Source organism: Microcebus murinus, chromosome 8, assembly GCF_040939455.1.
Source record: "Microcebus murinus isolate Inina chromosome 8, M.murinus_Inina_mat1.0, whole genome shotgun sequence".
NCBI classification, from domain to species: domain Eukaryota; kingdom Metazoa; phylum Chordata; class Mammalia; order Primates; family Cheirogaleidae; genus Microcebus; species Microcebus murinus.
In genome coordinates, this window is record NC_134111.1 from 82,110,226 (window position 1) to 82,135,974 (window position 25,749).

Genomic DNA, 25,749 nt, shown 5'->3' on the forward strand with positions numbered 1-25,749 from the left:
GTCATCAGAAAAATCAACTTCTAGAATTAGGCCTTTAGTTATTAACCACAGGGTAGATTCTCCTATGTATGAGATGGTTAACACACTGCTCTGCTTGAAGCCTAGTAGATTCCTCCTATTTCTATAATGATCAGAGTTTTAAAATATTTTCCTCTTATAAATCTCTATTTTCAGACAGTAGTACAAATCTTGTTTGACTTAACAATGAAGAAAAAGGAACAAACTCGAGGGAATTGGTATATAAAGAAAAAGTCATAATTTGAAATTAAAGTATTTCTCAAGTTTAAACTTAAGTGAACAAAAAGCACATGACAATATACAGTCTTTTTTTTTTTTTTTTTTTTCATTAAGATATTCACACAGAAGACAATATACAGTCTTAATAAAATTTTATTGAGAACCAGCAAGCCACATCGTTTATAGAACACAGAAATACCTATGATCCCAGCCCTTCCATTAAAAGACAATATAACATTGGGGTGGGTTCTCTGAATATTCTATACACTTTGTTTTATATCTCTAAGAGCGAACCAGTTCTTCTATGGCTCAATAGTACAGAAAATACAGAAATGGGGGCTCTGACTTATTTAAGGGAAGCAGAAATGGAATGAGAATTCAGTATGAGTGATAAAGGACTACAAATGAATTCTAGTAACCAAAGGAGTACAGGAGTCAATATTCTCTTCACATTTTATATTTCAAAATATGCTAGTACAAGGCAGGGCATCATCATAAGGATCATGCACAAATTAACCTGAGGACATAGAAGCAGAATATTCCCCTTAATTCAGTTATTTAGGGAAGTGTTAAGGAGAGAAAATGGCCTTAATCCACTTTTACCTAAAACTCTATCTACTGTGAAGGCATTTGATGCCAAATAATTGGAACTGACATCAAAGATGAAAAGGGAGCCTATGACTCTGAGGATTAAAGACTAACAACTCAGATGAGACCAATGCCAGTGGGATCTATGGAAATGGTCATGATAATGTTAACACTTTTTACATGTTGAAGTTAATTACTTGCAATTTCTCAGAACTACACAAACAGAAACATATGACGGGATAAATGAACACTGCTTGACAACCTCTGAAGGTTTTATGACCTCATCTGTGCATGGAGATCAGAGATCCTATTGAGTTTTCTAGGAAGCCACTTTTGGGGAAGGGTTTTTACTAGGCAGAAAAATATCTAAGGGAAAAATGTAATAGAGATAGAACTGAAATAGGGCTGCCGCTTCCTTTCAAAACTAAGACAGCTAGTGCAAAAGGTGCTTTCAGTCCCCAGTTGGGGGACTGGTCTCAGCATTGTAGCTTTGCCTGAGTTTAAAATCCTATCAAAACTTTTTTAGCTCTTAAGCATAAATAAAACAAACAATGACACAAATATGAAATCTTTCCAGTTTAATATATTTTTTTTTTCCTGGTCAAGTGAAATAGTGGGAGTGGATAGTTTAATAAATCTTAAAAAGGTAAACACACAAAAACACAAAAAACCTTTGAATTATGTTTGTGTTGATGAATTTGTTAAGGGATGATAGCAGCTAAACTGCAATCCAAACATTAACATGAATCTTATTCGAAATGTTCTTCTCCCTGACTTGAAGTCTTCCTGGGGTTAAACTAATCAAGATGCTTAGTGGAACACTGTGATGAAGTCTCCTCTGGCTCAGAGTGTGTTTTGTTTTTTCCCCCTCAGCTAGTAACTATAGTAGCTAAAAGAACAGGCACAGTATCGTAAGACATTTAACTAAACCAAATGAGCTTCATTCTTTTAAGTTGGACACCCAGCCAAAGGCAAATGAGCTTTGCTGTGCACTACTTTTGCTTCCTACTGTAAATGCTGACATCGCTGATCGGAAACTTTCACAAGAAAGGCAGAGTTTCCTTTGGCTAAGTTTCCTTTCACTTTAATTGATTTATTTCAATGCTGTTGATCAAACTTTTGTTAACTGAATCCTTTAAAATTTTTTGGCATTTTCCATATTGATTCATAAGAAAGGAAAAAGCAAGGGAATTTGATGTCTGAAGAGTTAGAAAGGGAGCTTGAAACAAACTGACAAGATTACTTAATTGATTTTGGCCAAAATTTGCATTGTTAATTAAGGAAGATGAAGATCTAAGAGCTCCTATTGTTAGACAAGCCTGGAGAGAACTGGCTAAAGTCATTATGCTAGGATACTGAAACAGAAAGTTCACATACATTTATTTCTGAAGGGTCAATTTAGTATGAACAATGAGGTATTTGTCTTAGATGCTGGAAAAAGGAGAATTAGTTTGATTAAATCATGTGAAGTATTACAGTTAACTTACAGGTGCACAAAATAAGAGGGGCACACCTATAGGGTGCAGTTTGGAATTATGTTTGAGTTTGCAGGTACCTCTTGGACTCCTGAATTGATCCAGCTGTTATCCACCACAGACATCTCATATCACATACAGTTGCAAGATTGACAACGGAGAATACTCTGCTGGAAAAAGACCTGGGTGAAATGAAGGACCACCTGCAGAAATGAAGAGCCCAGGGGAATCATGCTACATTTTCATCTAAAGAGAGAACACTTATCTGATGGGACTGAAAGTTCTTTGTTGCTTCAGATTGTAGAATGCTGTTGAATTGGTCTGTGGAAAATTGCATTGTTTTTATTTCTTTGTGTAATCATTTTAAGTAATAGGGGATATATGTAATCATAAATACTTTTGGGTGGGAGGGACATATTAATCTTAAGTGGGTGGGTTATTTAGAAAGTTAGAATGATATTATGTATTAGCTATCTCTATAAGTGGACATGTGTACTTACTTATGACCTTTTATCCTGTAACTGCTTCCCTTAAAGACTCCAAATAAACTCAGGGAGAACTGCAGGGAAATCAACCTATTTAGAGTGAATTGGACATGGATAAAACCCTAGTGGGAGAAAGTTCAAAGGTATTGGATTAATAATTTAATAGAGGCCCTAGATTGATGGATAGGCATCTGGAATGTAATTGATCATCATGGATGGTAAATATTCATGGAAGTTTTAGGAAAGTGATGAATAAACATCCCTGCCAGAACCACCCCCCGCTACCACTGCCCGCCTCCTCTCCTTACCCCTGCAACTCCCTACCCCACCCCTTCTTCAAACTATATTGCTGTATTCTCTTTACTCTGTATTTCTATTTACTAATATTATATTGCTATTATAATAAAAATTCAATAAAGATTTAGTGGTTAAGTGCAAAAAAAGAAAGGCAGAGCTTGCACGCGGCTTACTGGAAGCACTACAGGAATACGAGAGGCACAATGTCGTCCACTACTTACACAATCACAGAAGGAGATAGCTAATCCTAGGAATTGAGCAGTGGGTTGCTTTTTAGAGCCTACTGTCAGTGGCCTTTAAAGGGTCTGATGATTTCCAGTAATATTAGCTATTTTGGTGCTAAATAGAAAATACTAGAGGACTGCTACCTGCAGGAAACAGCACACACTCAGTGGAAATTTGGTTCAAAGTTCTAATAAAAATAGTATATTTTTTGTGATCAAGAGAGCTGTGAAATAGGCACATTAAAAATTCTTAGACCCTGTTATTTTGAAGCTAAAATTTTTCATTAGTCAAAAAGAGACAAAACAGGAGTGGGGAGGGCAGCAATGGAAGGAGTAGGAGTAGGAGCTGATGAGTCAAAACATTTGTACAGAATGTGAAGCACCAGGGAGTCTTCATCTATCATATAAAACCTGATTCTGTGGTCTCAGAAATCAAGGAATTGTTAAGCCTAGGATATGCAGACATCCATTTGTTCTCAGCATGAATTCTGGATAATACCTCCTAAGTAAACAGCATTTCTATCAAAAGCTTAGTGTTCTTGTTCAAGTTATTGGTTATATGGCATTCCCCTTCCTGTTCCCTTTTTTAAACAGAAATAGAATGCTGTACTATTTAGTGAAAAGATCAATGTTCAGAAAAACTGATAGGAAGGAAAATACGTTTGGAAAATGGCTTATACCAAATAGCCAGCTCTAAAGCATAGTCACTACAAAGTTAAGTAAAACACAAGCTGAAGTTTACAAGGTCAGTCAGAGTGGACTGGAATCCTAACTCAGAGCATATCCACACACAGAAAATTAGCTTCCTGTTATTTTGTGAATACAGAAAAACACATTTAAATAAATAGTTCCAAAATACACTAGATTATTTTAGAGAACACAATAAACTGTTATTGTTAGCTTATCTTGAAGTAACCTTCAAATAAAAATTTTCACAACCACCATGTTTTAGAAGTTTTTGATTATAATGTTGGCTTAGGAAGCTTAGATGCCTTACAGATGAAAATAGGCATATTTGAAAATACGATTACCTCTGGTCCACATAGCTTCATGAATTAAAAAAATGGTATTTAGGTCCCAAGTCCAGTTTGCAACTCTTGGAATTTTTCCCATGGAAGCATACAGTTATATTTTTGTCCCCTTTCAAAATCAACCAGAGAAAAGCAAATTGTAAAACTATCTGCCCTCCTGTTGGAGGAAAAATATTAAAGAGAAGAGGTGGAGAAAAATTTTCAATAATAGTCATATTTATCTTCCTTTATCTATAGTTTCTTTTAAATATTTTTAGAACAGTAACAGATAGTTATAAACTTAAGTAAGATTTCTTCAAAGTTCTAAAATATACACATATGACTTCAAAATACTGTATATATTACCCACCATTCAGGAAGAAATTGAAGTTAAAAGACTTCCTTGGATACTTTTAAGTAAAAGTCAATGATAAAGAAAAGAAACTGAACTAAAGACAAATTCTGAAAAACGTATTAATTAAAGCAAGTACACAGTTTGACTCTGTTTCCTTGAAAAGCAACAAAAGCATTTAGCCCAGGTTTGAGTATACAGAAAGGGTCATGCAGTGAGTTGCAGGGGACATGCTTTCCTTTTAGAGTTCAAATGCAGGGAATCTGGCTTTTGCTGGGACCAGCAGGTCAGCCAGGAAATATATTGTTCCAGCCATTCCTGAAGAAAGAGAAAGAAGCAAAAGTTATACCAAATGACTCCATTTTATAGGATGGCTCCATTATTTTTACTATCAACACTACAATATTAATGGCAATGATTTAAATGAAGGGGAATCTGTCTATACTTTATACATTGCAGTTCACCGTTAGAGGAGATCACTAGTGAGGTACTCAGCCTTTATTTCAAGGTGCAAGATGGGAGAGAGAATGGAGCCAGACAAATTCAAGTCACAGCCCTGCCATTTACCATATGTGAGCACCTTCACCATGGCACCGTGGGCCACTTACCTGCCTGACCCTCAGTTTCCTCATCTGTTACATGAGCGTAGTAATGCTTGTATGTTACTGCTGAAATGATTTATGACAGCATCTGCAAAATGCCTAGCATGTGCCTGGCCTCATAAACCGGAGTCACTATTACGACTACTAGTATCAGGTATGTGTGCTAATAATGATCTTTAATTGATTTGTCATGTTAGGAAATAAGTAGCTTAAGAAATGACTATAAAATTAATTTGATAAAACTCAAATTCAAATACATTAATTACTAAGCAGAGAAGTAGATGCTGATATTATAAGGCAAATAAGTGTGAAAAATACCTTCAAAGAGGGAGAAGGGGGTATCAGGTGTTCTGCATCCGTGTTCTCCATACTCTAAGCACCATTCAGCAAACTGAAAATGAGGCCAAGTTAAATTATGATAGTGATTTCTTTCAGAGACTCCCAAAAGTTAACAGAGGTTGTCTCTCTGGATTACTCTGAGAAGTCAAAAACTACCTTCAAGTAAGAGAAAAGGGATTAATGCAGAAAAATGGATGGTCTGAAAGAGAATATGCTGCATGGGAGGAATTTAATGAGCTATCTGAGCCACATATCTCCAAAGTTATTAAAGAAGAAAAAGAACAAAATACCCCTACATCTTTCTTTTGCTCTCCCATAAATGCTATTAAGAAGAATTACATTCCTTTTGGCTAGGCGTGGAGGCTCATGCCTGTAATCCTAGCACTCTGGGAGGCCAAGGCGGGAGGATAGTATGACCTCAGGAGTTAGAGACCAGCCTGAGCAAGAGTGAGACCCCGTCTCTACTAAAAACTAGAAACCAATTAGCTGGACAACTAAAAAACAAATATATATATATAAAATAAATCAATTAGCTGGGCATGGTGGCACATGCCTGTAGTCCCAGCTGCTCAGGAGGCTGAGGCAGGAGGATCACTCGAGCCCAGGAGTTTGAGGTTGCTGTGAGCTAGGCTGATGCCATGGCACTCTAGCCCAGGCAACAGAGTGAGACTCTGTCTCAAAAAAAAAAAAAAAAAAAAGAAGAAGAATTATTACATCCCTTTAAAATAATGCTAATTTAACTGAAAGGCTTTTGAAGTCTTAACTGTGTTTGTTATCTATAGACCCATGGTTTTAAGAATAAATTAATTAAATCAGATGAACTAGAGCCCTTTCTACAACTTCCTGGAAGAGCTGCCATCTACTGGGCGGTTCTGACTCGTACCTTACAGGCCCTATACAGGTACTTCATGTCCTGCGTGAGGTTGTAGAGGTTCAGGAAGGCATAGGCGTTCCCCGCAGCGCCGTGGCACAGCCCGTATCCCTTCTTCAGCAGCCCGTACTGCCAGATCACATCAGCACACTGATAGGCATCCGAGAGATATTTTTCCTCTTTGAACACCTACAGTGTCAAAGGACATGAATTTTATTACATAGGATATAAAAGTAAGTTCTATTAACATTCCTTCTTGATAGGTAAGCAGGAGTGACAGAACAGGGAGAGAGAGTGAGGTGGCTTGACAAGGAAGGGAAGGAGATTTAGTGACAGAGAGATGTATTATATTGGTAATGACAAATTATTAAAATTGACTAGTTTTGCTTTTTTATTTTTATTATTATTATTATCTCTTAGAGATGAGGTTTCACTATGTTGCCAAGGCTGGTCTCAAATTCCTGGGATGAAGTGATCCTCTCGCCTCAGCCTTGCGTGTAGCTTGGACAATATAGGCACGTACCACTGTGCCTGGCTAGTTTTTTTTTTTTTTTTTTAATAACTGGGCATGACCTTGTATGTACAGTCTAAGTTTTATGTGCATGTTTGGTTTGTGTATGCAGGTATTGTTTATGAAGCAGCTTGCTGTTAAAATCAGTGCCTTCCCAAGGAACATATGCTACATTCTTTGTTAACTACGATGCCCTTCACCATTAGAAAATTTCTTTATTTGAGAAAAAACTGTGATTTACTAATATGCAAATTGACTATAAAATATGAGATCTTCAGAAAAACAGACAGACCTTTATAATCTTTTGCTGCCTCCCCTATCTTGATCAAAGACTTGAGAAATATTCTGAGTACATATGTTTACTATCTCATTATATCCTAGGTGCCCAAAAAATAGAATAAGGCAATTTTAAAAGTTATGCCTTTATATCTACCTTCTGAAATGTAGAATTTATTTTACCAAAAGCTTATTTAGTTATGATATGCCAGTGCCTGTTTACAGTCTATAGATTTGTAATTTGTTGATTTGGCACCATAGTATCTCTTAGTTTACTTCTGTTTTGTTTTTTTTTCCCTCAATTAAAAACCTTTTATTTCCTGATTGCAGCTTTGTTATAGCATGCGTTTTAGGAGTACTATTTACATTTTTTTTATTGTGACAAAATATACATAATATAAAAGTTACGATTTTAACCATTTTTAAGCATACAATTCAGTGGCACTAATTACATTACAATGTTGTAAACCATCATCACTATTTGCAAGATTTTTTTCATCATCCCAAACAGAAACTCTGTACTCACTAAGCAATACATCTCTATTTTCTATTTCCCCTCAGACCCTGGTAATCTCTGTCCTACTTTCTGTCTCTCTATATTTGCTTTCTTATTTATCTATCTATCTGCTTATTTTAAATACCTCATATTAACCATACATCATATAAGTGGAATTATACAGGATTAGTCCTTCTGTGACTGGCTTCTTCCCCTTAACATAATGTTTTCAAGGTTTGTCCACATTGGTGTGTGTATTAGAATTTCATTCTTTTTTTATGGCTGAAAAATATTCCATTGCATGTACATACCACATTTTCTTTATCAATTCATTTCTTGATGGACACTTAGATTATTTTTACTTTTTGGCTACTGTCCATAATGCTGCTATGAACACTGGTATACAGTATGTGTTTGAATCCTTGTTTTCAGTTCTTTTGGGTAAATACCTAGGAGAATTGCTGGATCATAAATAAACATAATTATACATTTAAGTTTTTTGAGGAACTACTAAACTATTTTCCACAGCAGCTGTACCATTTTACATTCCCACCAGCAATGCATGAGGGTTCTTCCTATATTTAATTGAGCTTCTGGGATACTTATCTTGGCTCTGCCACTGACATGATAATCTTGGCTATTCTGTCAGTGAAGCAGTCTCTCATTCTACGAAATGAGGTTGGTATGCATGGACTGTGAGAATGAATTATAGTCCATTTAGCAAAGTGTTCTTAGGTCTAACAAGATATTTATTTATTGCTCCTTTAAGGATTAGGATAAGACTAATTCTAAATTGTAATTTTTTTAATGTTTTCTAATTAATTTAAAATTGAAAAAATACACAGTACCTTATAGGCCTGAGTGAGCATGTAGATTACTCCTGGGGCACCATGACACCAATGGACAAGCAGGTCTCGATTATCATCCACACAAGGAGGATAATTGCCAGAAGGGAATTTCAGCTGGCAGACGTAGTCTACACTGGGCTTGACCAAATTATGTAACTTCACTTGGCTCACTTGAAGGCTGGGCTAAAAATGAGAAGGGAAATTATTAGTTTTGTTGAAGCAAACAGACCTTCCTAAGCCCCAGAATGAGTTTTGACCCAGAAAAAAAGCATGACCAAAAGGAACTGAAAGGTCATTAAAAGGTTTGCATTTTATCCAATTTTTTCAACTATTGGATGTTTTTATTTCATTTAAATTTGTTTTCTCTATTCCCATAACAGATTATGGATGCCTGTATTATAATCTTTTGTGATTTTATTTTTTATTTTTTTTTGAGACAGAGTCTCACTCTGTTGCCTGGGCTAGAGTGCCATGGCATCAGCCTAGCTCATAGCAACCTCAAACTCCTGGGCTCAAGCGATCCTTTTGCCTCAGCCTCCCAAGTAGCTGGGACTACAGGCATGCACCACCATGCCTGGCTAATTTTTTCTACATAGTTTAGTTGGCCAATTAATTTTCTTTCTATTGTTAGCAGAGATGGGGTCTCGCTCTTCTCAGGCTGGTTTCAAACTCCTGACCTTGAGCGATCCGCCTACCTTGGCCTCCCAGCATGCTAGGATTACAGGCATGAGCCACCGTGCCCGGCCTATTTTAAGATTTTAAATAATGGAACAAAGTGAAACAAGGCTATCAGTTAACTATTGGGGCCTTCTGTATGTATTATTTTTAAATAGTTGGTATTATCTACATACATATAAGTAATTTTCCCAAGTCAAAGCTTGAGAATGTGAGTGTAAGAGGTTTCCTAAAGTCTCAATACATAAAGCATGCCTTAAAAGCCACAAAGAAATGCACAAGACAAACTGCACATGACTTTTGTAATTACATTTAGAGATGTAGTAGGTGATATTTCCAATAGAACAGAACACTGACATGTTAGGAGACCTGGAATCTACATCCCAAACGACAGCATGATTCTAGATCAAGTTTTTCTGCAGAAAATTTGCAACTGATCTAAATGCAAGATTATTTTGATGTAAGAATGTCCAGATTTATAGGACACACTGTCATAGCACATATGAACTGCCATTTTTGATACCATTTTTTAAGTTTCTCCTTTTGGTCCTGTTTTTAATCAATGACTGCTCACTTCTTTAAACAACAAATTCAAAGTTGTTGTTTTGCCAAGCAGGTGTTAGGGTACGTGGGGGTGAGAGGTGGGCAGTGGTGTGAAGCCCAGGTGGCTTGTTGTGGTGTGATTGAATCTGATATCGGTGATACAGCTTTCACAACATTCTGAAAGTGCAGAGTTCTTTAGGGGACGTACAGATTCCACTTTACACAAAGAACAGTATTCAAGCTTGGTTTAAAGTGTTAGAGTAGAATGAATGTATTCTCCTCAAACTTGCAGGAATTATCCAACATGGCCTAAAAATAATGTTTTATTTTATGTTGAACCTACATAGGAACCTACTAGAACGGACTTTCAGGATTAAAAATTAAATCATTTCATATAGATAATAACCTGCAAATGGAAAAATCAATACTTGAGTTTCAGATTTCTTATTACAGCCAACAAAAGGAGGCAGAGTATGTCTCCTGATTATTTGTTTCAATGAAAGGTCAATGAGGCTGTCCAGTCAATGAAAGGTCAATGAGGCTGTCCAGTCACTGACATGTAAGATTCTAACTCACCTTGAAACTTCAAAAGATTCTTTCCCTGAAAACTTCTAAGAATCTATATTTACCACTGGAAATAGAGAGCCACTGAAGGAATGTGCCAGAAAAATAAAGAAATTTAAGTCTAAATTGTTAAAAACCCTAATTATAAAACTTCTAATTGAGAAGTGCAGAGTAAATAAAACAGTTGGTCTGATTGCCACTAACACTCAAAGTGTGACTTTGCATTCCAAAGGAATAATAACCTTGAGTTTTTCAGCTTTGTTGTCCTTGTTTAGTTCTAGGAGGAGGGCAAGTCTGAGATTCATTTTGTATTATTAGAGCCATCTACTCAACCAGCTGGTAGGGTGTTTATCTAAGCACTCATCCTGAACGTATTAATAAAACACTTTTCTTTATGCCACATTATACTTTTGGGAAAGTGGGGGGTACCTTTGCTATCATTAAAAATCAGTTTTCCTTTTCATGAATTCATATTCACAAGTGCCAATTTCTCCTTAAGAAATGCTTAATATGTCCCCCAAAATGATGCTCTCATGAGAAGTCCTCTTCTGACCCCCTCTCCCAAGTCATGTTTGCTACAGAAAATTCTATTTGTCTTTAGTTTATTTGACTTTGGTTGATGTGCCCCAATAGTATTAGATCCTAAGAACTGCTGAATATCCAGCTATTTCTCAGATAAGTTACACAATCCATTGAATAGTCGCCTCAGTTTTCCTCTCTAAGGCAGGCTTAGGCAACACATGGTCATCTGTTTTTTATTGAGTTTGTTCTTATTCCTAGAATTTCTTTCTATAGGTTATGCCTTTTAATGTGAAATAATATTCTTAATTCAAAAAATCTGCTGAAAAAGACAAAAGCAGAGACACTTCATACAGAATTATAGGTCAAAATACTTTAGCTTGCACAAGTGGCACTAGGTAGGTAAGTACAGTCATCTACAAATCAAATGTCATCTTAAAACACAGGGCTTTTTATGTGTTTTTATGTGTTTATATACTTTAAAACCCACCTTGGCAACATTTCTTTTGTTAATCTAGGCTGAACAGTTACAAAGAGACTGATGCAGTGATTGACAGAATGATAAAATAGAACTAGAGCATCTGTCTTCTCACCCAAGACAGTACATGGGTCAGGAAGCACATTATAAAGGTCTCACCTTAATCACGCCTTACCTGCATCAGGTAGTAATAAATTCCTGCCAGGCCATGAGCAGCCCCCACATAATATTCCTGGTACCATTCATACATCAGTGGAGTCTTTGCTGTGAAGTTTCTCTTTCTAGCTAAGTTTTCTCCAGAGGTTAAAACTGTTTCACAAATCTACAGGGAGAAAGCCGACCAAAATGACAAGATAATTAGAATAAAAGCCTTTCTAGTAGAGGTAAAGAATTTTGTGCTAAGAGATACCGGGCAACATGGCAACTTAGACACCATCTTTTGGCCAGCGAAGGTCATGGTTTAATTCTGCATCAGATAAGTGGATGCAACTATATTCTGCCTAAAAGAGGGAAGGATGGAGGACCTTGAACTCTTTGCACTACAGCTTATAAGAATGCACCAGTCAAAAGAAAGCATAAACTCCTCTAGGCACAAAAGGAGATATCTGTATCTGAGAGGTGAAATCTGGCCCTAATCTTCTGAAAAGAGATTCTTCTGTTCCACGTCAAATGGGGCAGGCTGGGCCTCTGACTTTGAGTCAGGAAGTGTTTCCAGCAGCATTCAGTGTGAAGCTGCTAGTTCTCTGATTGTACCGGACCTTTGGCAGTCCAGACACACCTTCTTCCTACTTGGGATGTACTTACTTGAGAGACAAAAACCATAGTTTAGGCACAGAAGAGTATGCGGGATCCTAAAAAGGATAAAAATGTGGTACCTGCTGGATGTGGCTTTGAGGAATCTTTTCCACTCCAAAGTTCTTATTGACAAAAAGAAGAGCAGAGATGTAGCCCATTCGTCCATAAAGCATTTCATTTGGGGCATGGGGATCAATCTTATTTAGGTGAATTAGTCTAGAAATAAAAATACATGCCCAGAATAATTTGTAAGGGATCAGGTATTGGTATATACCTAAAAATGGCACATTTAAAAATGCACATACACACAGGATATGATATATACATAATATATATATATATATGATAGTCAAAGTTCAAAGATCAGCCTTCAACTAAATTTCTTTCCTTCAGTTTACAATGGAACTGATAAAAAAGAAATTCACAGAATGAAAGAATACAAATATATGACTGAGGCTGTCTGAAACCTCCCTCGCTCCCCATGGAGGCAGGCCCTAAAACTAGTACTTTAGTATTTGGGCTCAGAGAAGCCAAGAACTGCTGGCTAGTACAGCATTTAGCCTGGAACAAGGACTAAAGCAACACTCGAAAGGCCCTCTATGTCCATAAAATGAAAAGGTTGCTGCATCCCAGTTATCTCTTTCCTTAGTTTATTTCTTAATGTGTCACCAGGCCTACTTGAAGAGCATACAGCAGCCTGATGGACCATAATTGATAATACATGCAAATGGCACATAAGTATGTCAGTCTCCAGGTCTCACAGCCTTCTAGTTCTTCCTCAAAACCACTATGGTTACCAACTTTTGTATATTCCTAGAATTATTTTATGTACCCATAAACATATTTACAAGTATGTTATTCTACAGCTGTCTATTTAACAACACATTTGACAACCATTCCGTATCAGCACAAAGTAATTTCATTCTTCATAATAGTTACATAGTATCCCCATTAAACGGATATATTATATTAGGTCCCTATTGATAGGCTGTTTTGCTTCTCAGAAAAAGTTATTATTTTTGGTGCTGGTGCCAAGTAAGATGTAATAAATACACCCTGCCTCTCCCATGAAATGTAGCTCCAAAACCTGGAAAGAATATATTAAGCAGATATTTGAGGACTGTGAAAAACAAATAGTAACAGGTAGAAAGGGGAAGAAGACCAGAATTTGAAGTATCTCCAAACCAGTGGTGAGTTTGCCACTTTTTCCCTCTGGTATTCCTAGCCTGAACTTAATACACCCCAAAACCTGAAAAGTGGGCACTAGGGACAGATAGAGCCCCAGAGGAAGGCCATTAGTGTTGTTTCAAGGAAGAATAGGCAAGAGAACTCCTAATATAAGAGACAGTGAGTAAACCCCCGATTTTTCTTTATTTTCCTTTTTCTTTTCTCTGTTCCCTTGAGCCCCAGGCTACAAGCAATTTCATGCTGGCAGCAGAGGCTAAGGCGAGGGGAGTCCCCAGGATCCTAAACTCTGAAGAGGGGAACTTTTCCTCACAGATTGGAGGAACTGTGGTCCCACGAGGGGTGAACCCCATTGCTTTACCTCTTGTATCTTCCACATCACCTGGCCCCAGAGGCAGGCTCTGTAGTGGGAAGTACACAACAGAGCAGGGTAACCAAAGTTTTCTTGCCAGAGGACCAAAAAGGGAAGCTCCAGGGAACCAGAGAGTAGGGGGAGGTCACAGAGGAAGATAAGCTTAGGGAAGTAATCATATTTGATAGCTTGAACTTTGAGAATGAAACTGTTTTTCCTTTTTGGATGGGGGAACAGCAAATAATAGGTAGGAAAAATGTTCTTCCTATTTTAGATTTTTTTCTCACTTTAAATTTTGAAAGTGCATCTCTAATGTCCTGAATTTAACCTATGAATTCAATATGATTTAAATTAAAATATTTTAATTTTTGGTGAAACTTGACAAAATGTTATTAGTATAAAGAGCCAGGAAATTTCTAGAAAAGAGTAGTAATGAGAGAATATTAGTTCTCTTACTACACTAGCCACACTACTGAATCTGTTATTAGAATTTTTCATCTATGAAATGAATAGTCCCTTCCAATTTAAAAATTCTCTCATTTGTTGCCTATATGGAAATTTACTTTTAAAGTAGTTAAGTCTAAACAGTGTACTGTGCCTATGTATGTATATCATCTAAATTTAGTCTATACACTAGGGATGGTTAATTGCATTTGAAGTATCAAAAATCAGCCCTCTTTCCAGGGGTGATATTTGAAGTACTCTAATCAGGAATCAACATTCAGAGGTGTTCAGCACTTCAAATACAGTGACTATTAAAATGTATACCAGGAATTTGTTATTATTAAGGAGTTATAGAAAATGGCTTTTTATTGGTGGAGTGAGAGGCAAAGATGGGTCAGAGATGGGGAACCTGTGGCTTTGGGGCCACATGTGGCCTTCTAGATCTTTGAGTGCAACCTTTTGACTGACTCCAAATTTTAGACAGCAAATCCTTTTGATAAAAACAAATCCTTTTAATAAATGGATTTGTTCTGTGAAGTTTGGATTCCGCACTTGGGGATCTGGAGGGCTACATTGTAGCCTTGAGGCAGAAGGTTCTAAGAATGGCTTAAGGACAATATAGCTTTTTCTGAGCTACAAGAACAGGGTAGGAGACTATTTATTTGTATATATGTGTATCTTCTTCCTAATAAATATTTGCACATTTGGCAGAATTGGGCAACTGCTTGTGCTTTCATTTTAACATACTCAGTGGCAAGGGTGTAACAAGAGGGGGTATACAGTCCCTACCACTAATCTCTGAAGGCCACTGACATTTACAAACACCAAAGCAACCAACCAACCAACCCAAACCAAATAAAACCCAAGCAAACAAAGACCTGACAATTGTTACTACAGGCTGTACACCAAAAGATCTAGTGGAAAAAAAGGCCCTAAGTCTGTAGTAAGTATACATAAGAGAAAATCCTCTCCCATTCTCCTTCCCACCACTTCCAAAGGCTTCTGGTGAGGGGAGGGGAACACTTAACATTTAAAATGAAGATGGCAGGATTAAATGATTAACATCAGTTGATAGTTATGTAACAAAGACTGAGGAAAAGCTATGAAAAAGTCTAAGGGAACTTACTCCCCACTAGGAAAGAGGGTTTGAAAAGCATGGCTAGTTGCAGATACTCTAAAAGTTAAACCTTTTCATATTATGGAAATTTTTTATTAAATTGATGCATCTCAAAATAGTTAAATATGCAAATGCTGGCTCATGCATTTTTTTTGGTCTACAAATATAGGTGATAAACTCACAGAGGAACAGTAGTTATCTTAGGAATAGGGTCACTGTGGTCGGAGGTTTCTTTCCATTTTCTAGTAATACCTTATTTTACCTTTTAAAAACATCAACAGGGCTATCTGAGTGGTAGAATTATGGGCCATTTTGTTTTCTACTTCAACACCATATATATGTTTGTACATACACACCCCCATAATTTTTAAAAGAACTTAAAAATATTTGTTAAGAAAAATTCTATTTTTTTCCCTCATTCCAGAACTGGAATCTCAGTAACATTGAGATCATAAAACAAAATCTGTTTATTACATACAAACTCAACTGTTACAGTATATAGACTGAATATCTCAGAGTTCTGATAAGAACCTACTGTCAAGTTTTAATATAAATGTATCAAATTATATAAATTTTAGTTTAAAAAGCACTTTGATTTACTTTGCAAATGAGATTCAAAGAACTTTTCAAACAGGGAAATAACTATGACTTTTTTTTAAACAAACACTGCTCTACGAAATACTGGCCAGAACAATTATTGCATTCACTCCAATGATGTCCCTACCAAAATAAAATGTCTAAACCACTGTATTAGAAAACATCATTCCTTTATTTGCCAGTCTTATAATCTACACTACCAGAAAGTCATGAGATATATTAACATTCTAATTATTTTGCAGCCAAACCCATTTGCATTAATACATTTCAAATACTTGAAAATAAAGTATTGCTCAGAGCATCTAATTAAAATAATACAGTTTAGAGGGTAATAAAGGAAATATTCCTTTTTTGGGGGATTTGAATTCAAATCACTAAAATTCATTAGTGGATTAGGGTCTGATGAATACTAAAGGTAGGACTTTCAACTGTATGTTTTACATGTTATATTCTCAAGAAAAAAATGAAGAAATAATTTATCATAATGGTTATCATTATTTTTAATAGAGGCAGGGTTCTCACTACGTTGTCCAGGCTGTAGTTGAACTCCTGGCCTCAAGTGATCCTCCCACCTCATCCACCTGAGTAGCTGAGATCACAGGCATGTACCACTCATACTGGTTACTTTATGTATTTTCAGAAACTTTCAAATCCACAAGCACATTGTTGCAGCTCCATTTATTTGTTTCGATATGTTGATATTAATAGCAACACATCTTCAGAAGAGATAAGTCACTGAAATGTCACTGGAGGAAGAATAAAGAAAAAAAAATAGTTTTGTTCCACTCCTAGCAATATTTCCCCAGGATATTATTGGGGAGAGGTTTTTGCCTTGCATTGTCAAAAAGTTGTAACTTAAAAAAAAAGGATTCGTTTACTGACTCATCACACTACAAAGAGAGGTTATATTTCTTGATTAGAAAACTAAAGTTCTTTGTCATTCTAAGTACTGGCCCCAAAGCACCCTACATGTCAGGTTAGCCATCTAATTGGGTACAAAACAAGGAATACACTCTATTTTGTGTTGTGGCACCAATTTTCCATGTACAAGCAGGCTAAGGTGTGTGTGTAAAAATAGACATGTATATCAGGCAGTAGAAAGAACTGGCACCATATATTGTCCACTTGCTAAGCCATTTGTAGGACAATCTGAACATAAACACACACATGCATACTCCTTTTAGGGAGTACAGACCCCTCCAAGAAAAGCACAGATGTTCTCCCTACACTGAATACAATTTAGAGGTTTTATATACCTCTGACAGTCTTACAATTCTCAGGGGCTCAAGGTTAAGAACCTCTACCATACCAACACTCTGATTTGGTGAGAATTTATGGGGGTTGAGTACACCAGTCTGTTATCAGCTTTGACAGTGGTGCACTGTGTTTGTGTCTGGAGTGGAATTTGTGAATAGTTGCACAGGTCAACAGTATTTTTTAATTCTGTCTGCTTAACAGCCCATCATGTCAAAAAGACCAAGAGAATGCTGAAGGAAGAAAAAAGATTTTTTAATGAGGATTGGGAATTGCAGTATTATCTTGTTTCTGCTAATGGTAAGATGATTTGCTTGCTTTGTGATACTGTAATATTAACATTAAAGAAATTCAGTGCTCATCAGCATTATAACACTACTCATAAGGACCACAAATATTTTAAATTAGAGGGACAGATGCAAAAGGTTGTATATGCAGAAATTAAAAGATAAAAAGCAAAAGCAAAGACAACTCTTTCAAGCAGCAATAAAACCTGGAAATAATGCAATAGAAGCAACTTATAAAGTAGCTTACATACTCAGGAAAAAAGGGAAGCCATTCAGTGATGCAGAAATTGGGAAAGAATGCATTGTTGAAGTTGTAGGATGCTTAGATCCCGATAATGCTTCAAAGTACAAATGTATGGTTCTGCCTCTTTCAAGGAGAACCATAACTGATTGGCAGCATGAATTAGCCTTTAACTTAACAGAACAACTTTATGCAATACTTCAAAAGGGAAATATATATTATTCAATTGCTTTGGATGAAACTAATACTACTGACTCGGCCCAGGTCATATAAGAAGATTTTCTTTGCCATGAAGAGTTACTCCCTTGTGGCACTCTTGCAAACGGAATAGGGGGAATAGGTATCTTCAATAACTTCATGATAAATGTCAAGAAGTTGGACTGAATTTGGCAAATTTTAGTGAGTGTATGTAGAGATGGTGTATCTTCTGTGAAAGGAAAACATGAAGGGTTTATTGCACAGATAAAAAAAGTATTAACAGATCCAGATGCTATCATTTCTTTTCAGTGTATCTTACATCAGCAAAATCTCTGTACTAAACCTACTATTTTAAGTAACACTCTGCAACACGTTGTAAGTATTGTTAACTATATTGGTGCAAATGCAACATGGCATCATTAGTTTCATAACTTGCTGAAATTGAAAGATGAGGTAATCAGTGTCGATTTGCCACTATCATTCTAAAATGCATTGGTTATCCCAGGGACAGGTGTTAGCCTAAGTTTTATCTTTTCAAGAGCAGATTGTTAAATTTTATGAAGAACGAACCAGTAATGTGAATTATTGAAAGAAGATTTCTATTGGAATGTAGAATTTCTGTGTGATATGTCAAATCAAAACAAATTTTCTTTGCAAGGTAAAACTAAGTCTAAACACAATATGTGGCAAAAAATCCAAGCATTTCAAAAAAAGCTATTGTTTTTTCAAAATACTTCTTCAAAAGAAAATTTTGGATGAACATTTTCCCCAGTTAGCAAAGGTTACGGATGAGCAGGATATTTGCAAATCATCTGAAGAATACTCAGCTGTTATAGACCTGTTAATTGGAGAATACAATGAAAGGTTCGCTGACTCTGAGAATCATATCACACTCAAATTAGCATTTCAGCCTCACCTAGTTAACATCACCAACGCACCTAAAGAACTACAGATAAAATTGAAGCTCTCAGTAGATGATCTTTTAAAGTCATTGTTTAATGCTAAAAAAAACCCAATTGAAATATGGAAAAATGCAGTAGAATACCCATGCCTTTGGTAACATGCCTGAAAATACTTTTTTTGCTTTTCAATCACTTATTGCTATGAATCTCTTACCTAACCCAAATGAAGATGCCCTTAAGGTCACAAATGACTGATACCCATCTATAGGATCAACTGAAACTGTGGACCTTCATATTGCAACCATATATTCAAATGCTTTCTAACCAAGGAGAGACTGTGCAGTCTTTCCTGAAAGAGAATCTTGCTTTCTTTTTGCTAATAATACATAATACCAATGGCAATAAAATGCCAACATGAAAAACAACTATTTGTTTGTGTCAGGTTGAGTACTATACAACAAAGTCCTCAAAAGGTTAACTTTAAAATTAACAAATAGTTTTCATTTGTTGAAATTATTAAGTACATAGTAGTTAGATTTTTACCAAATAATGTACATTTTTAAGTATATCTAATTGAAGTTTCTTGAATGTGGTCTTATTTGATTATAGCTAAATTAATGTGGCCTTCTAACATGAAAAGGTTCCCCTACCCCTGGATTAGACTTTTGATGCTCTCAAAGGCCCTTTTGGTCACTGAAACTCAAAATTATGATTTTGAAAGACTATTATATTAAGAAAATGCAGACAAGGTAAGCTGAACTATGATGCTGACAGTGGAGCACAATATAGACACTACACAGAGCATTTCAGTATCTGTGATAAATCCAAAGGGCTGTGATATGAGAAAGAAGGTTTGGTAAAGAGTAAAGCAAATAAGTACGTTTATTAAATAATTGATGATATTAAATAATTTTGGATTTCCTGAAACTGAGTTGAAAAGGTTTATAGATTTTTCCTTTAAAAGGAAATGGGAAAGATGAAGGAAGCTCTGTAATTTAAAAATTATTTTTTCACTGTTTCACCACGAAGTCCAAAAATCTGAAAAATCAAAGCTGCAGCCACAAATAGTGTTTTCCTATTATAGCCACATTCTATACATTTAACCTTAACAAGCCTACTAACTATAAATAAAAAACTGTTGAAATGTATTAAAATATAAAAATACATAAATAAAACACCTTTATTACAAAATATCAAAAAAGAACAAAATCTTAGCTTGCTCTTAAGAATGCTTTAATTTTAATAAACCAATATTGATATATGGTAGCATTTCCCAGAGTGTTTTTTAGAATAGGCTGTCAAGATGCCATGCGGAAACAGGGTCTTCTAAACGTAAGTTTGGCAAATGCTGTTCCCTAGAGTTGGTGTGTTCCCCCAGGTACATAAGCTACTGAAGACTGAACAGCCAGGAAAAGATGCACATTTAATTTTAATTAGTGATCAAACACAAACCCCCATCTGTTTGAATACACGAACCTTGTTTTCATAGAACTCTTATTAACATTCCTCACATAGCAAACTATTACCATTTGGCTGTACATATTTTAGAAAAGGCTGGCACTGTATATAAAATATTGGGACCACAACAATTTAATGTGATGGTACTTAAGAGTGATTCATTGAGTAAGAGTATCTTGTGGACATATAAAGCAGATTTGTGACTAATGGCTTTAAACTGGCTATGAAAAAAAAGGTAGAGTCTGCGTTTCATATATAGGTAGTATGGAATAGTTTGTGTATTGCTGGTCTTGTGCAAGTCAAATACCATGGAAGGAACACACTCTAAACTTTTTGGGAAGTCATTGTTTTGTTTCATTTGCCATTTTGATCAAGCTTGGTGACAGGTTTTATATTAAATATTTCTCGGTCCTGGAGAAGAAGGTTCAGTTTTTTCCTCTAGACACACTAAGTCATGTGGTATTTGTTTTTTAGTAACACTGTATAACTTCTGGCCTCAAACAGATGTAGTATAGGCATGTGTGAAAAAGAGGTATTCTTACACAGTGGGTGTGGTGCACACCACATGGAGGCTGGACACGCTAGAAGCTCTGGTGTAGCAGGGTGGGGGAGGAGGGCAGGGGCAAGATATGTAACCCTAACAATATTTGTACCCCCATAATATGAGGTAATAAAAAAATAAAAAAAAATTTTAAAAAAAGAGGTATTCTAAAGTATTATGTCAATTCTGGCAGTGACCTAATATAATGATTCACAAATCATTATAGGTAAAGCAAAAGACTCCTTTGGCCCACCCACCCCCTCCTTTCGTTAACATTTCCAGTAGAAAAAGAATAGGAAAATATCATTGTATGGGACAAAAACAGGAGAGGGGGAAGAATTTCCATATATATGAGAAATAAACAAGGAATAAATAATTTCTTCTTTAAATACAACATAATTATATCTTAAAAAGTCAAGGAAACCTCTTGATGAAACACACACTACTACACAGTACAAGATTAACTAATGGATCCTCGATCAACTTAAATGGTGATGATAAAGCTATTCTAATAGTAATTTATGAGAAAGAATAGTGGGAATCAAAAACCATGGTCAACTCAGGGACACTGACCAGTTAAAGTGTTGCTGGAGTTGTCCCTCTGCATGTTAGCGTTTGCATGCTCAGTGGGAGCCTAACAGCACTGTGTGCAGAATTGCATGGCAGCCAGATTTCTTAGAATTCTGAGAATGCTCAATGAACTCTGGTAAGGCAATGATTGTGGTTTATTAGTACAAAAGTTTAGTAACTCTTCATAATTCAAAAGCTTCTAGTGGACCACCATGACTCATATTAAAAATGAAAATTGGGATTTGTATGTCATTGCCCCCAAAAAGGCAGTTTTGAATCAGTTTGTGCTCCCTTAGAAGGCCTCTCCCAGCCCTTCAACAAGAAGTGAACTACATTTCTTTGACTTACTGATCCTGGATAGCACCTTGGATAAGTAATTACATGATTAGGCTTTTGATATTATTTATGTTACTGAATTGATGTTTGATCTGGAACATGACTATGTCTTTTATCTTGCAATAAATTAGGGATTATAATGGTTGTTCTTTAAGAATAATATGAGAATTGATTAAATGACAGTAGTAAGATTTATCTGCTGAGAGAAAAGTAAATTCGCTAGAAGGTTCTCTGGCTAACACGTGTAGAATGAATGCATAATGATGTCCAGACAATAATCCTCACAAAGAAACACGATTACCGTGTAATGCAATCTTCTGCCTGCTTCTCGTTGTTTATCTTGTCATACAGCACAGCAGCCACCGCCAGGGGGCCTGCATCCCCACAAAGAAAAGTGATGGAACGTTTGGTCAAACAGTTCAGACTTTGCTTTACGTAGCCATGTGCCATCTGTAGGTAGGCAGGGTCCCCAAATACATCATAGAGATGTAAGTAAAGCACAGCAATACCTGAAAAGCAAAAAAAAAAAAAAAAAAAAAAAGAAAAAAGTAAAGATGAGAAAAGGGAAGAGTAATTATTTTACTATTTTGGTGTGTTGCTTACTCAGCAGTGTTGACTTTTGCTAAGCTGTAACAAATACGTAAATTATCTGGAAGTTTGGATAACTTCAGTTGTAGGCTCAGGTCTCACTAAACTGCTCTGAGAATAAGGCATAGGCAAATCACTTATCTGAAGTTTTCTCATCATTATCACTCTACTAAATAATAAAAACTCTAAGACTCTGGCCAATAGACACACAGTCTATTACTAATCTTTATTGTATTCTAGCTATTGTGTTAATGCATTATTCTTTTTTTTTTTTTTTTTTTGAGACAGAGTCTCACTTTGTTGCCCAGGCTAGAGTGAGTGCCATGGCGTCAGCCTAGCTCACAGCAACCTCAAACTCCTGGCTCAAGCAATCCTCCTGCCTCAGCCTCCCAAGTAGCTGGGACTACAGGCATGCGCCACCATGCCCGGCTAATTTTTTTTGTATATATATTAGTTGGCCAATTAATTTCTTTCTATTTATAGTAGAGACGGGGTCTTGCTCTTGCTCAGGCTGGTTTTGAACTCCTGACCTCGAGCAATCCGCCCGCCTCGGCCTCCCAGAGAGCTAGGATTACAGGCGTGAGCCACCGCGCCCGGCCTAATGCATTATTCTTGATTGTTAAATGACAGGTCATCAAACTATGGTTCCAAATAGTCATTTATTTATTTAATGAATAATGATTTATTTAATTAATAATAAACCTGAAATGTTTTGTTCTTGTGAGCTAAAGAAATTCAAACATTAGGTAATGAAAAACTCTATTCCTCCTTATATAAAAGATAGGTTTTTGTATGAAAAGGTAGTATATGTAACCAAATCCCCTATATCCTTCCAGGCAGGGGTTATAAAAAAAAGTTATTTGACATTTGAGAAAACATATTCAATTCCTCCTTAACTTTTTTTCCTTCGTCAAGGACCCAGCTACTTTGGTAACTATAATTTAAATGCTGCCAATGATTTTTGCCATGGGCCTTACTTAATTTGCTTCTTATCCTACTCTTGATGCCTACTATATATGTAATTGAGACGCTGTCTGCATGTCCTTATTTCAAATGTCTGTCACAGAGGATAGAACCTTTTCTCTGAAGCCAGCTGGTTGCAGGGCAGACTCAAAGATGTGGAGCAGGAAGCCTGCCTGCCTGCCTCCAGCATTTCCAGAAATCCATTTTTCCCATTAAAGTACATTTTCCATCTCATTTACCATTTTTAGAAGACACAGAGCCTCTGTTTAAATCTAAATTAATAGAGCCAATCTCTTCACAGATTTCAATGCAGTAAAAATGCAGTCTGCAAAATTACTTTTCACTGTACTGCGTGGACAATTTTAAATTTAGATAGTTTTCTCATCTTGCACGGGTAATCTCCAAAGCTTTGTGCTACAGACAATTCAATTTCACATGTACATTAAGGCCAAATTTTCATTTCCTGCCAAAGTTAATAACCTTGTCTGCTCTTTCAAAGTGGCTTAGTGTTAGTAATTCCACAAGCTGATGATCAGATGCACCAATGCTTATGGTTTGTAGACAAGTGTACAAAACCACGTATGTGGGTAAGAAAAAAAAATTCTCCTTTTCACAAATGATCAATGTCAACAGCTTCTTCTAGAATTAGGTCCTTAATAGGCTTCATCTCCATCCATATCATGCATCTGCAGGCGATCCGTTTAAACTGTTACCCTTTCATTTTGCCCGCTTATTCCCACTGCTGCCTGAACTCCCCTAATTAAGTTATGTAAGCACCAAAGCCAGATAATGACAAGTCTGAGATCTGAGAAAATAAAAAAATGATTAAAGACAAGCCCGATGATTGTTTTCCTTTTCAGACCTTTGTCTCTCATTTGCAACAATTTCTATTGGCCTAAATATTTAACAAACAAAACCTATTAAAGCTTGCAATTGTCAGGTTTGATGTATTTCTGATGGAAAACAGGTAAACATTTCTTACAAGTCTTATAACATTACATCTGGATGAAAAAATTTTCTTTTCTTTTTCTTTTTGATCAGCTGAGGATTATCTTTCTAGTTTCTGGGATTCCATCACCTCAGGTTCCATTTCTCCCCTTCCTCTCGTCTGGGCCTCAGTGTCTGCAGGTTTTGATAAGCAATCTTTTGCAGGTCACAGTTTACTGTGCCTATGATCCCTGTCACAAAACACCCATGGATGAAAAGGACTTTAAGTGATGGGTGCTGCTGCCAATTAGAAATATTCTCTTACACATGCTTATTATAAATCAAGTCTCAGGACAGGAAAATAAGACAAAATGCCTAAGTCAAAGACATTATTAATACCTCATCACTGATTTATAGCCCATGTGTCCTAATTTAATGGTAGCAAAAATGGAGGCCACATTTGGCTTGTGGCCAAATGTCTTGAATCTGCTCCTTATGGTCCTCTGACCCTTGACAATATCTATGCATATGACATCACCTTTAAATAAATACCAAAGACTTAGGGATAGCTCGCAAGGTGGGAAAGACACAACTTCAAAGGCTTTGCAGGAAAAAGTCATCTAGTCCTTATATACTCACAAGCCTGGCTTTAGTAAACTCTTTCAAATGTAATTTTTATTAAAACATATATGTTCTTCATGGAAAAAGTCATGTAGTACTATAAGACTTAATATGTAAAACACCAATTCCCTGCCTCACCCTATTCCTGTCTCCCAGAGGCAACCACTTTAAATAATTTTAGCTATTTCCTCTAGTATTTGCCTCTATATTTCTAATGATATGCTTATGTGCTATCTCTTGATTTTTCTATTTCAGATATTTTGACTCATATTCTACTCTGGAAGATGAGGAATTAGCTCCTGTGACAGAAACTTCTAAATGGGTCCCCAAATGTATATCTCCCTTTTTCTCAACAATAATACCTTGGATTTCACCCGGGCACAAGGCTGCCCAGAACAATCTTATTCACAGCTGGGTATGGCCATGTGACTAAGTTCTGATCCATGGGATGTAGTGGGAGTAGAGGGGGCAACTTGGGAAAATGTTCTTGAAGGGAAGGGACTAGCCATTTCTTTCCTTTTCTGCTCTCTTCCTGGCTGGAATGTAGATGTGATGATGCAGCAGAAGCAGCCATTTTAGACCATGAGTTGGAAGCTCTGTGATGAAGTTTTAGGTAAAGCATCAAGATCAAAACAACCTAGATCTCAATGACTGTGCAGCTGCCATGCCAGTCTCTAGATTGCCTATTTACACAAGAGGGAAATAAACTTCTGTTGTGTTAAAGCTACTGTTATTTTAGATGCGCTGCCACATATCAGTAAGCCTGATTCTAAAGAATACAACTCTTTTCAAAGCTAGAGAAGTAGGCAGGAGCTAGATCATACAGGACCTCATAAGCCAGTTAAGGATTTGGGATTTCATTTGAAAAGCACCATTTTAAGCATGGGAAGAACATAGTTTTTTTTAAAAAACAATTCACTATAAATGCACTGTAAGGTTTGAAAGGGAGTGTGTGAAATGGTGGATGCAGGAAAAGCAGGGAG

At 36.4% G+C, this 25,749-nt stretch overlaps 1 protein-coding gene across 3 annotated transcripts in view; it reads right to left on the reverse strand.

The window, feature by feature from the left end:
* Window positions 1-4,773: 4,773 nt before the first annotated feature.
* LANCL1 (LanC like glutathione S-transferase 1) overlaps window positions 4,774-25,749 on the reverse strand; it is a 38,609-nt gene continuing 17,633 nt past the window's right edge. For all 3 annotated transcript variants that reach the window (XM_012751484.3, XM_012751483.3, XM_012751482.3), the window contains exons 4-10: window positions 21,969-22,176; window positions 12,266-12,401; window positions 11,566-11,712; window positions 8,612-8,794; window positions 6,493-6,669; window positions 5,589-5,661; window positions 4,774-4,986 (exon numbers count right to left, since the gene is read on the reverse strand). In XM_012751484.3, the coding sequence (XP_012606938.1) occupies window positions 4,910-4,986; window positions 5,589-5,661; window positions 6,493-6,669; window positions 8,612-8,794; window positions 11,566-11,712; window positions 12,266-12,401; window positions 21,969-22,176 (1,001 nt within the window). In that variant the 3' untranslated portion in view covers window positions 4,774-4,909. The remainder of the gene's footprint in view (window positions 4,987-5,588; window positions 5,662-6,492; window positions 6,670-8,611; window positions 8,795-11,565; window positions 11,713-12,265; window positions 12,402-21,968; window positions 22,177-25,749) is intronic.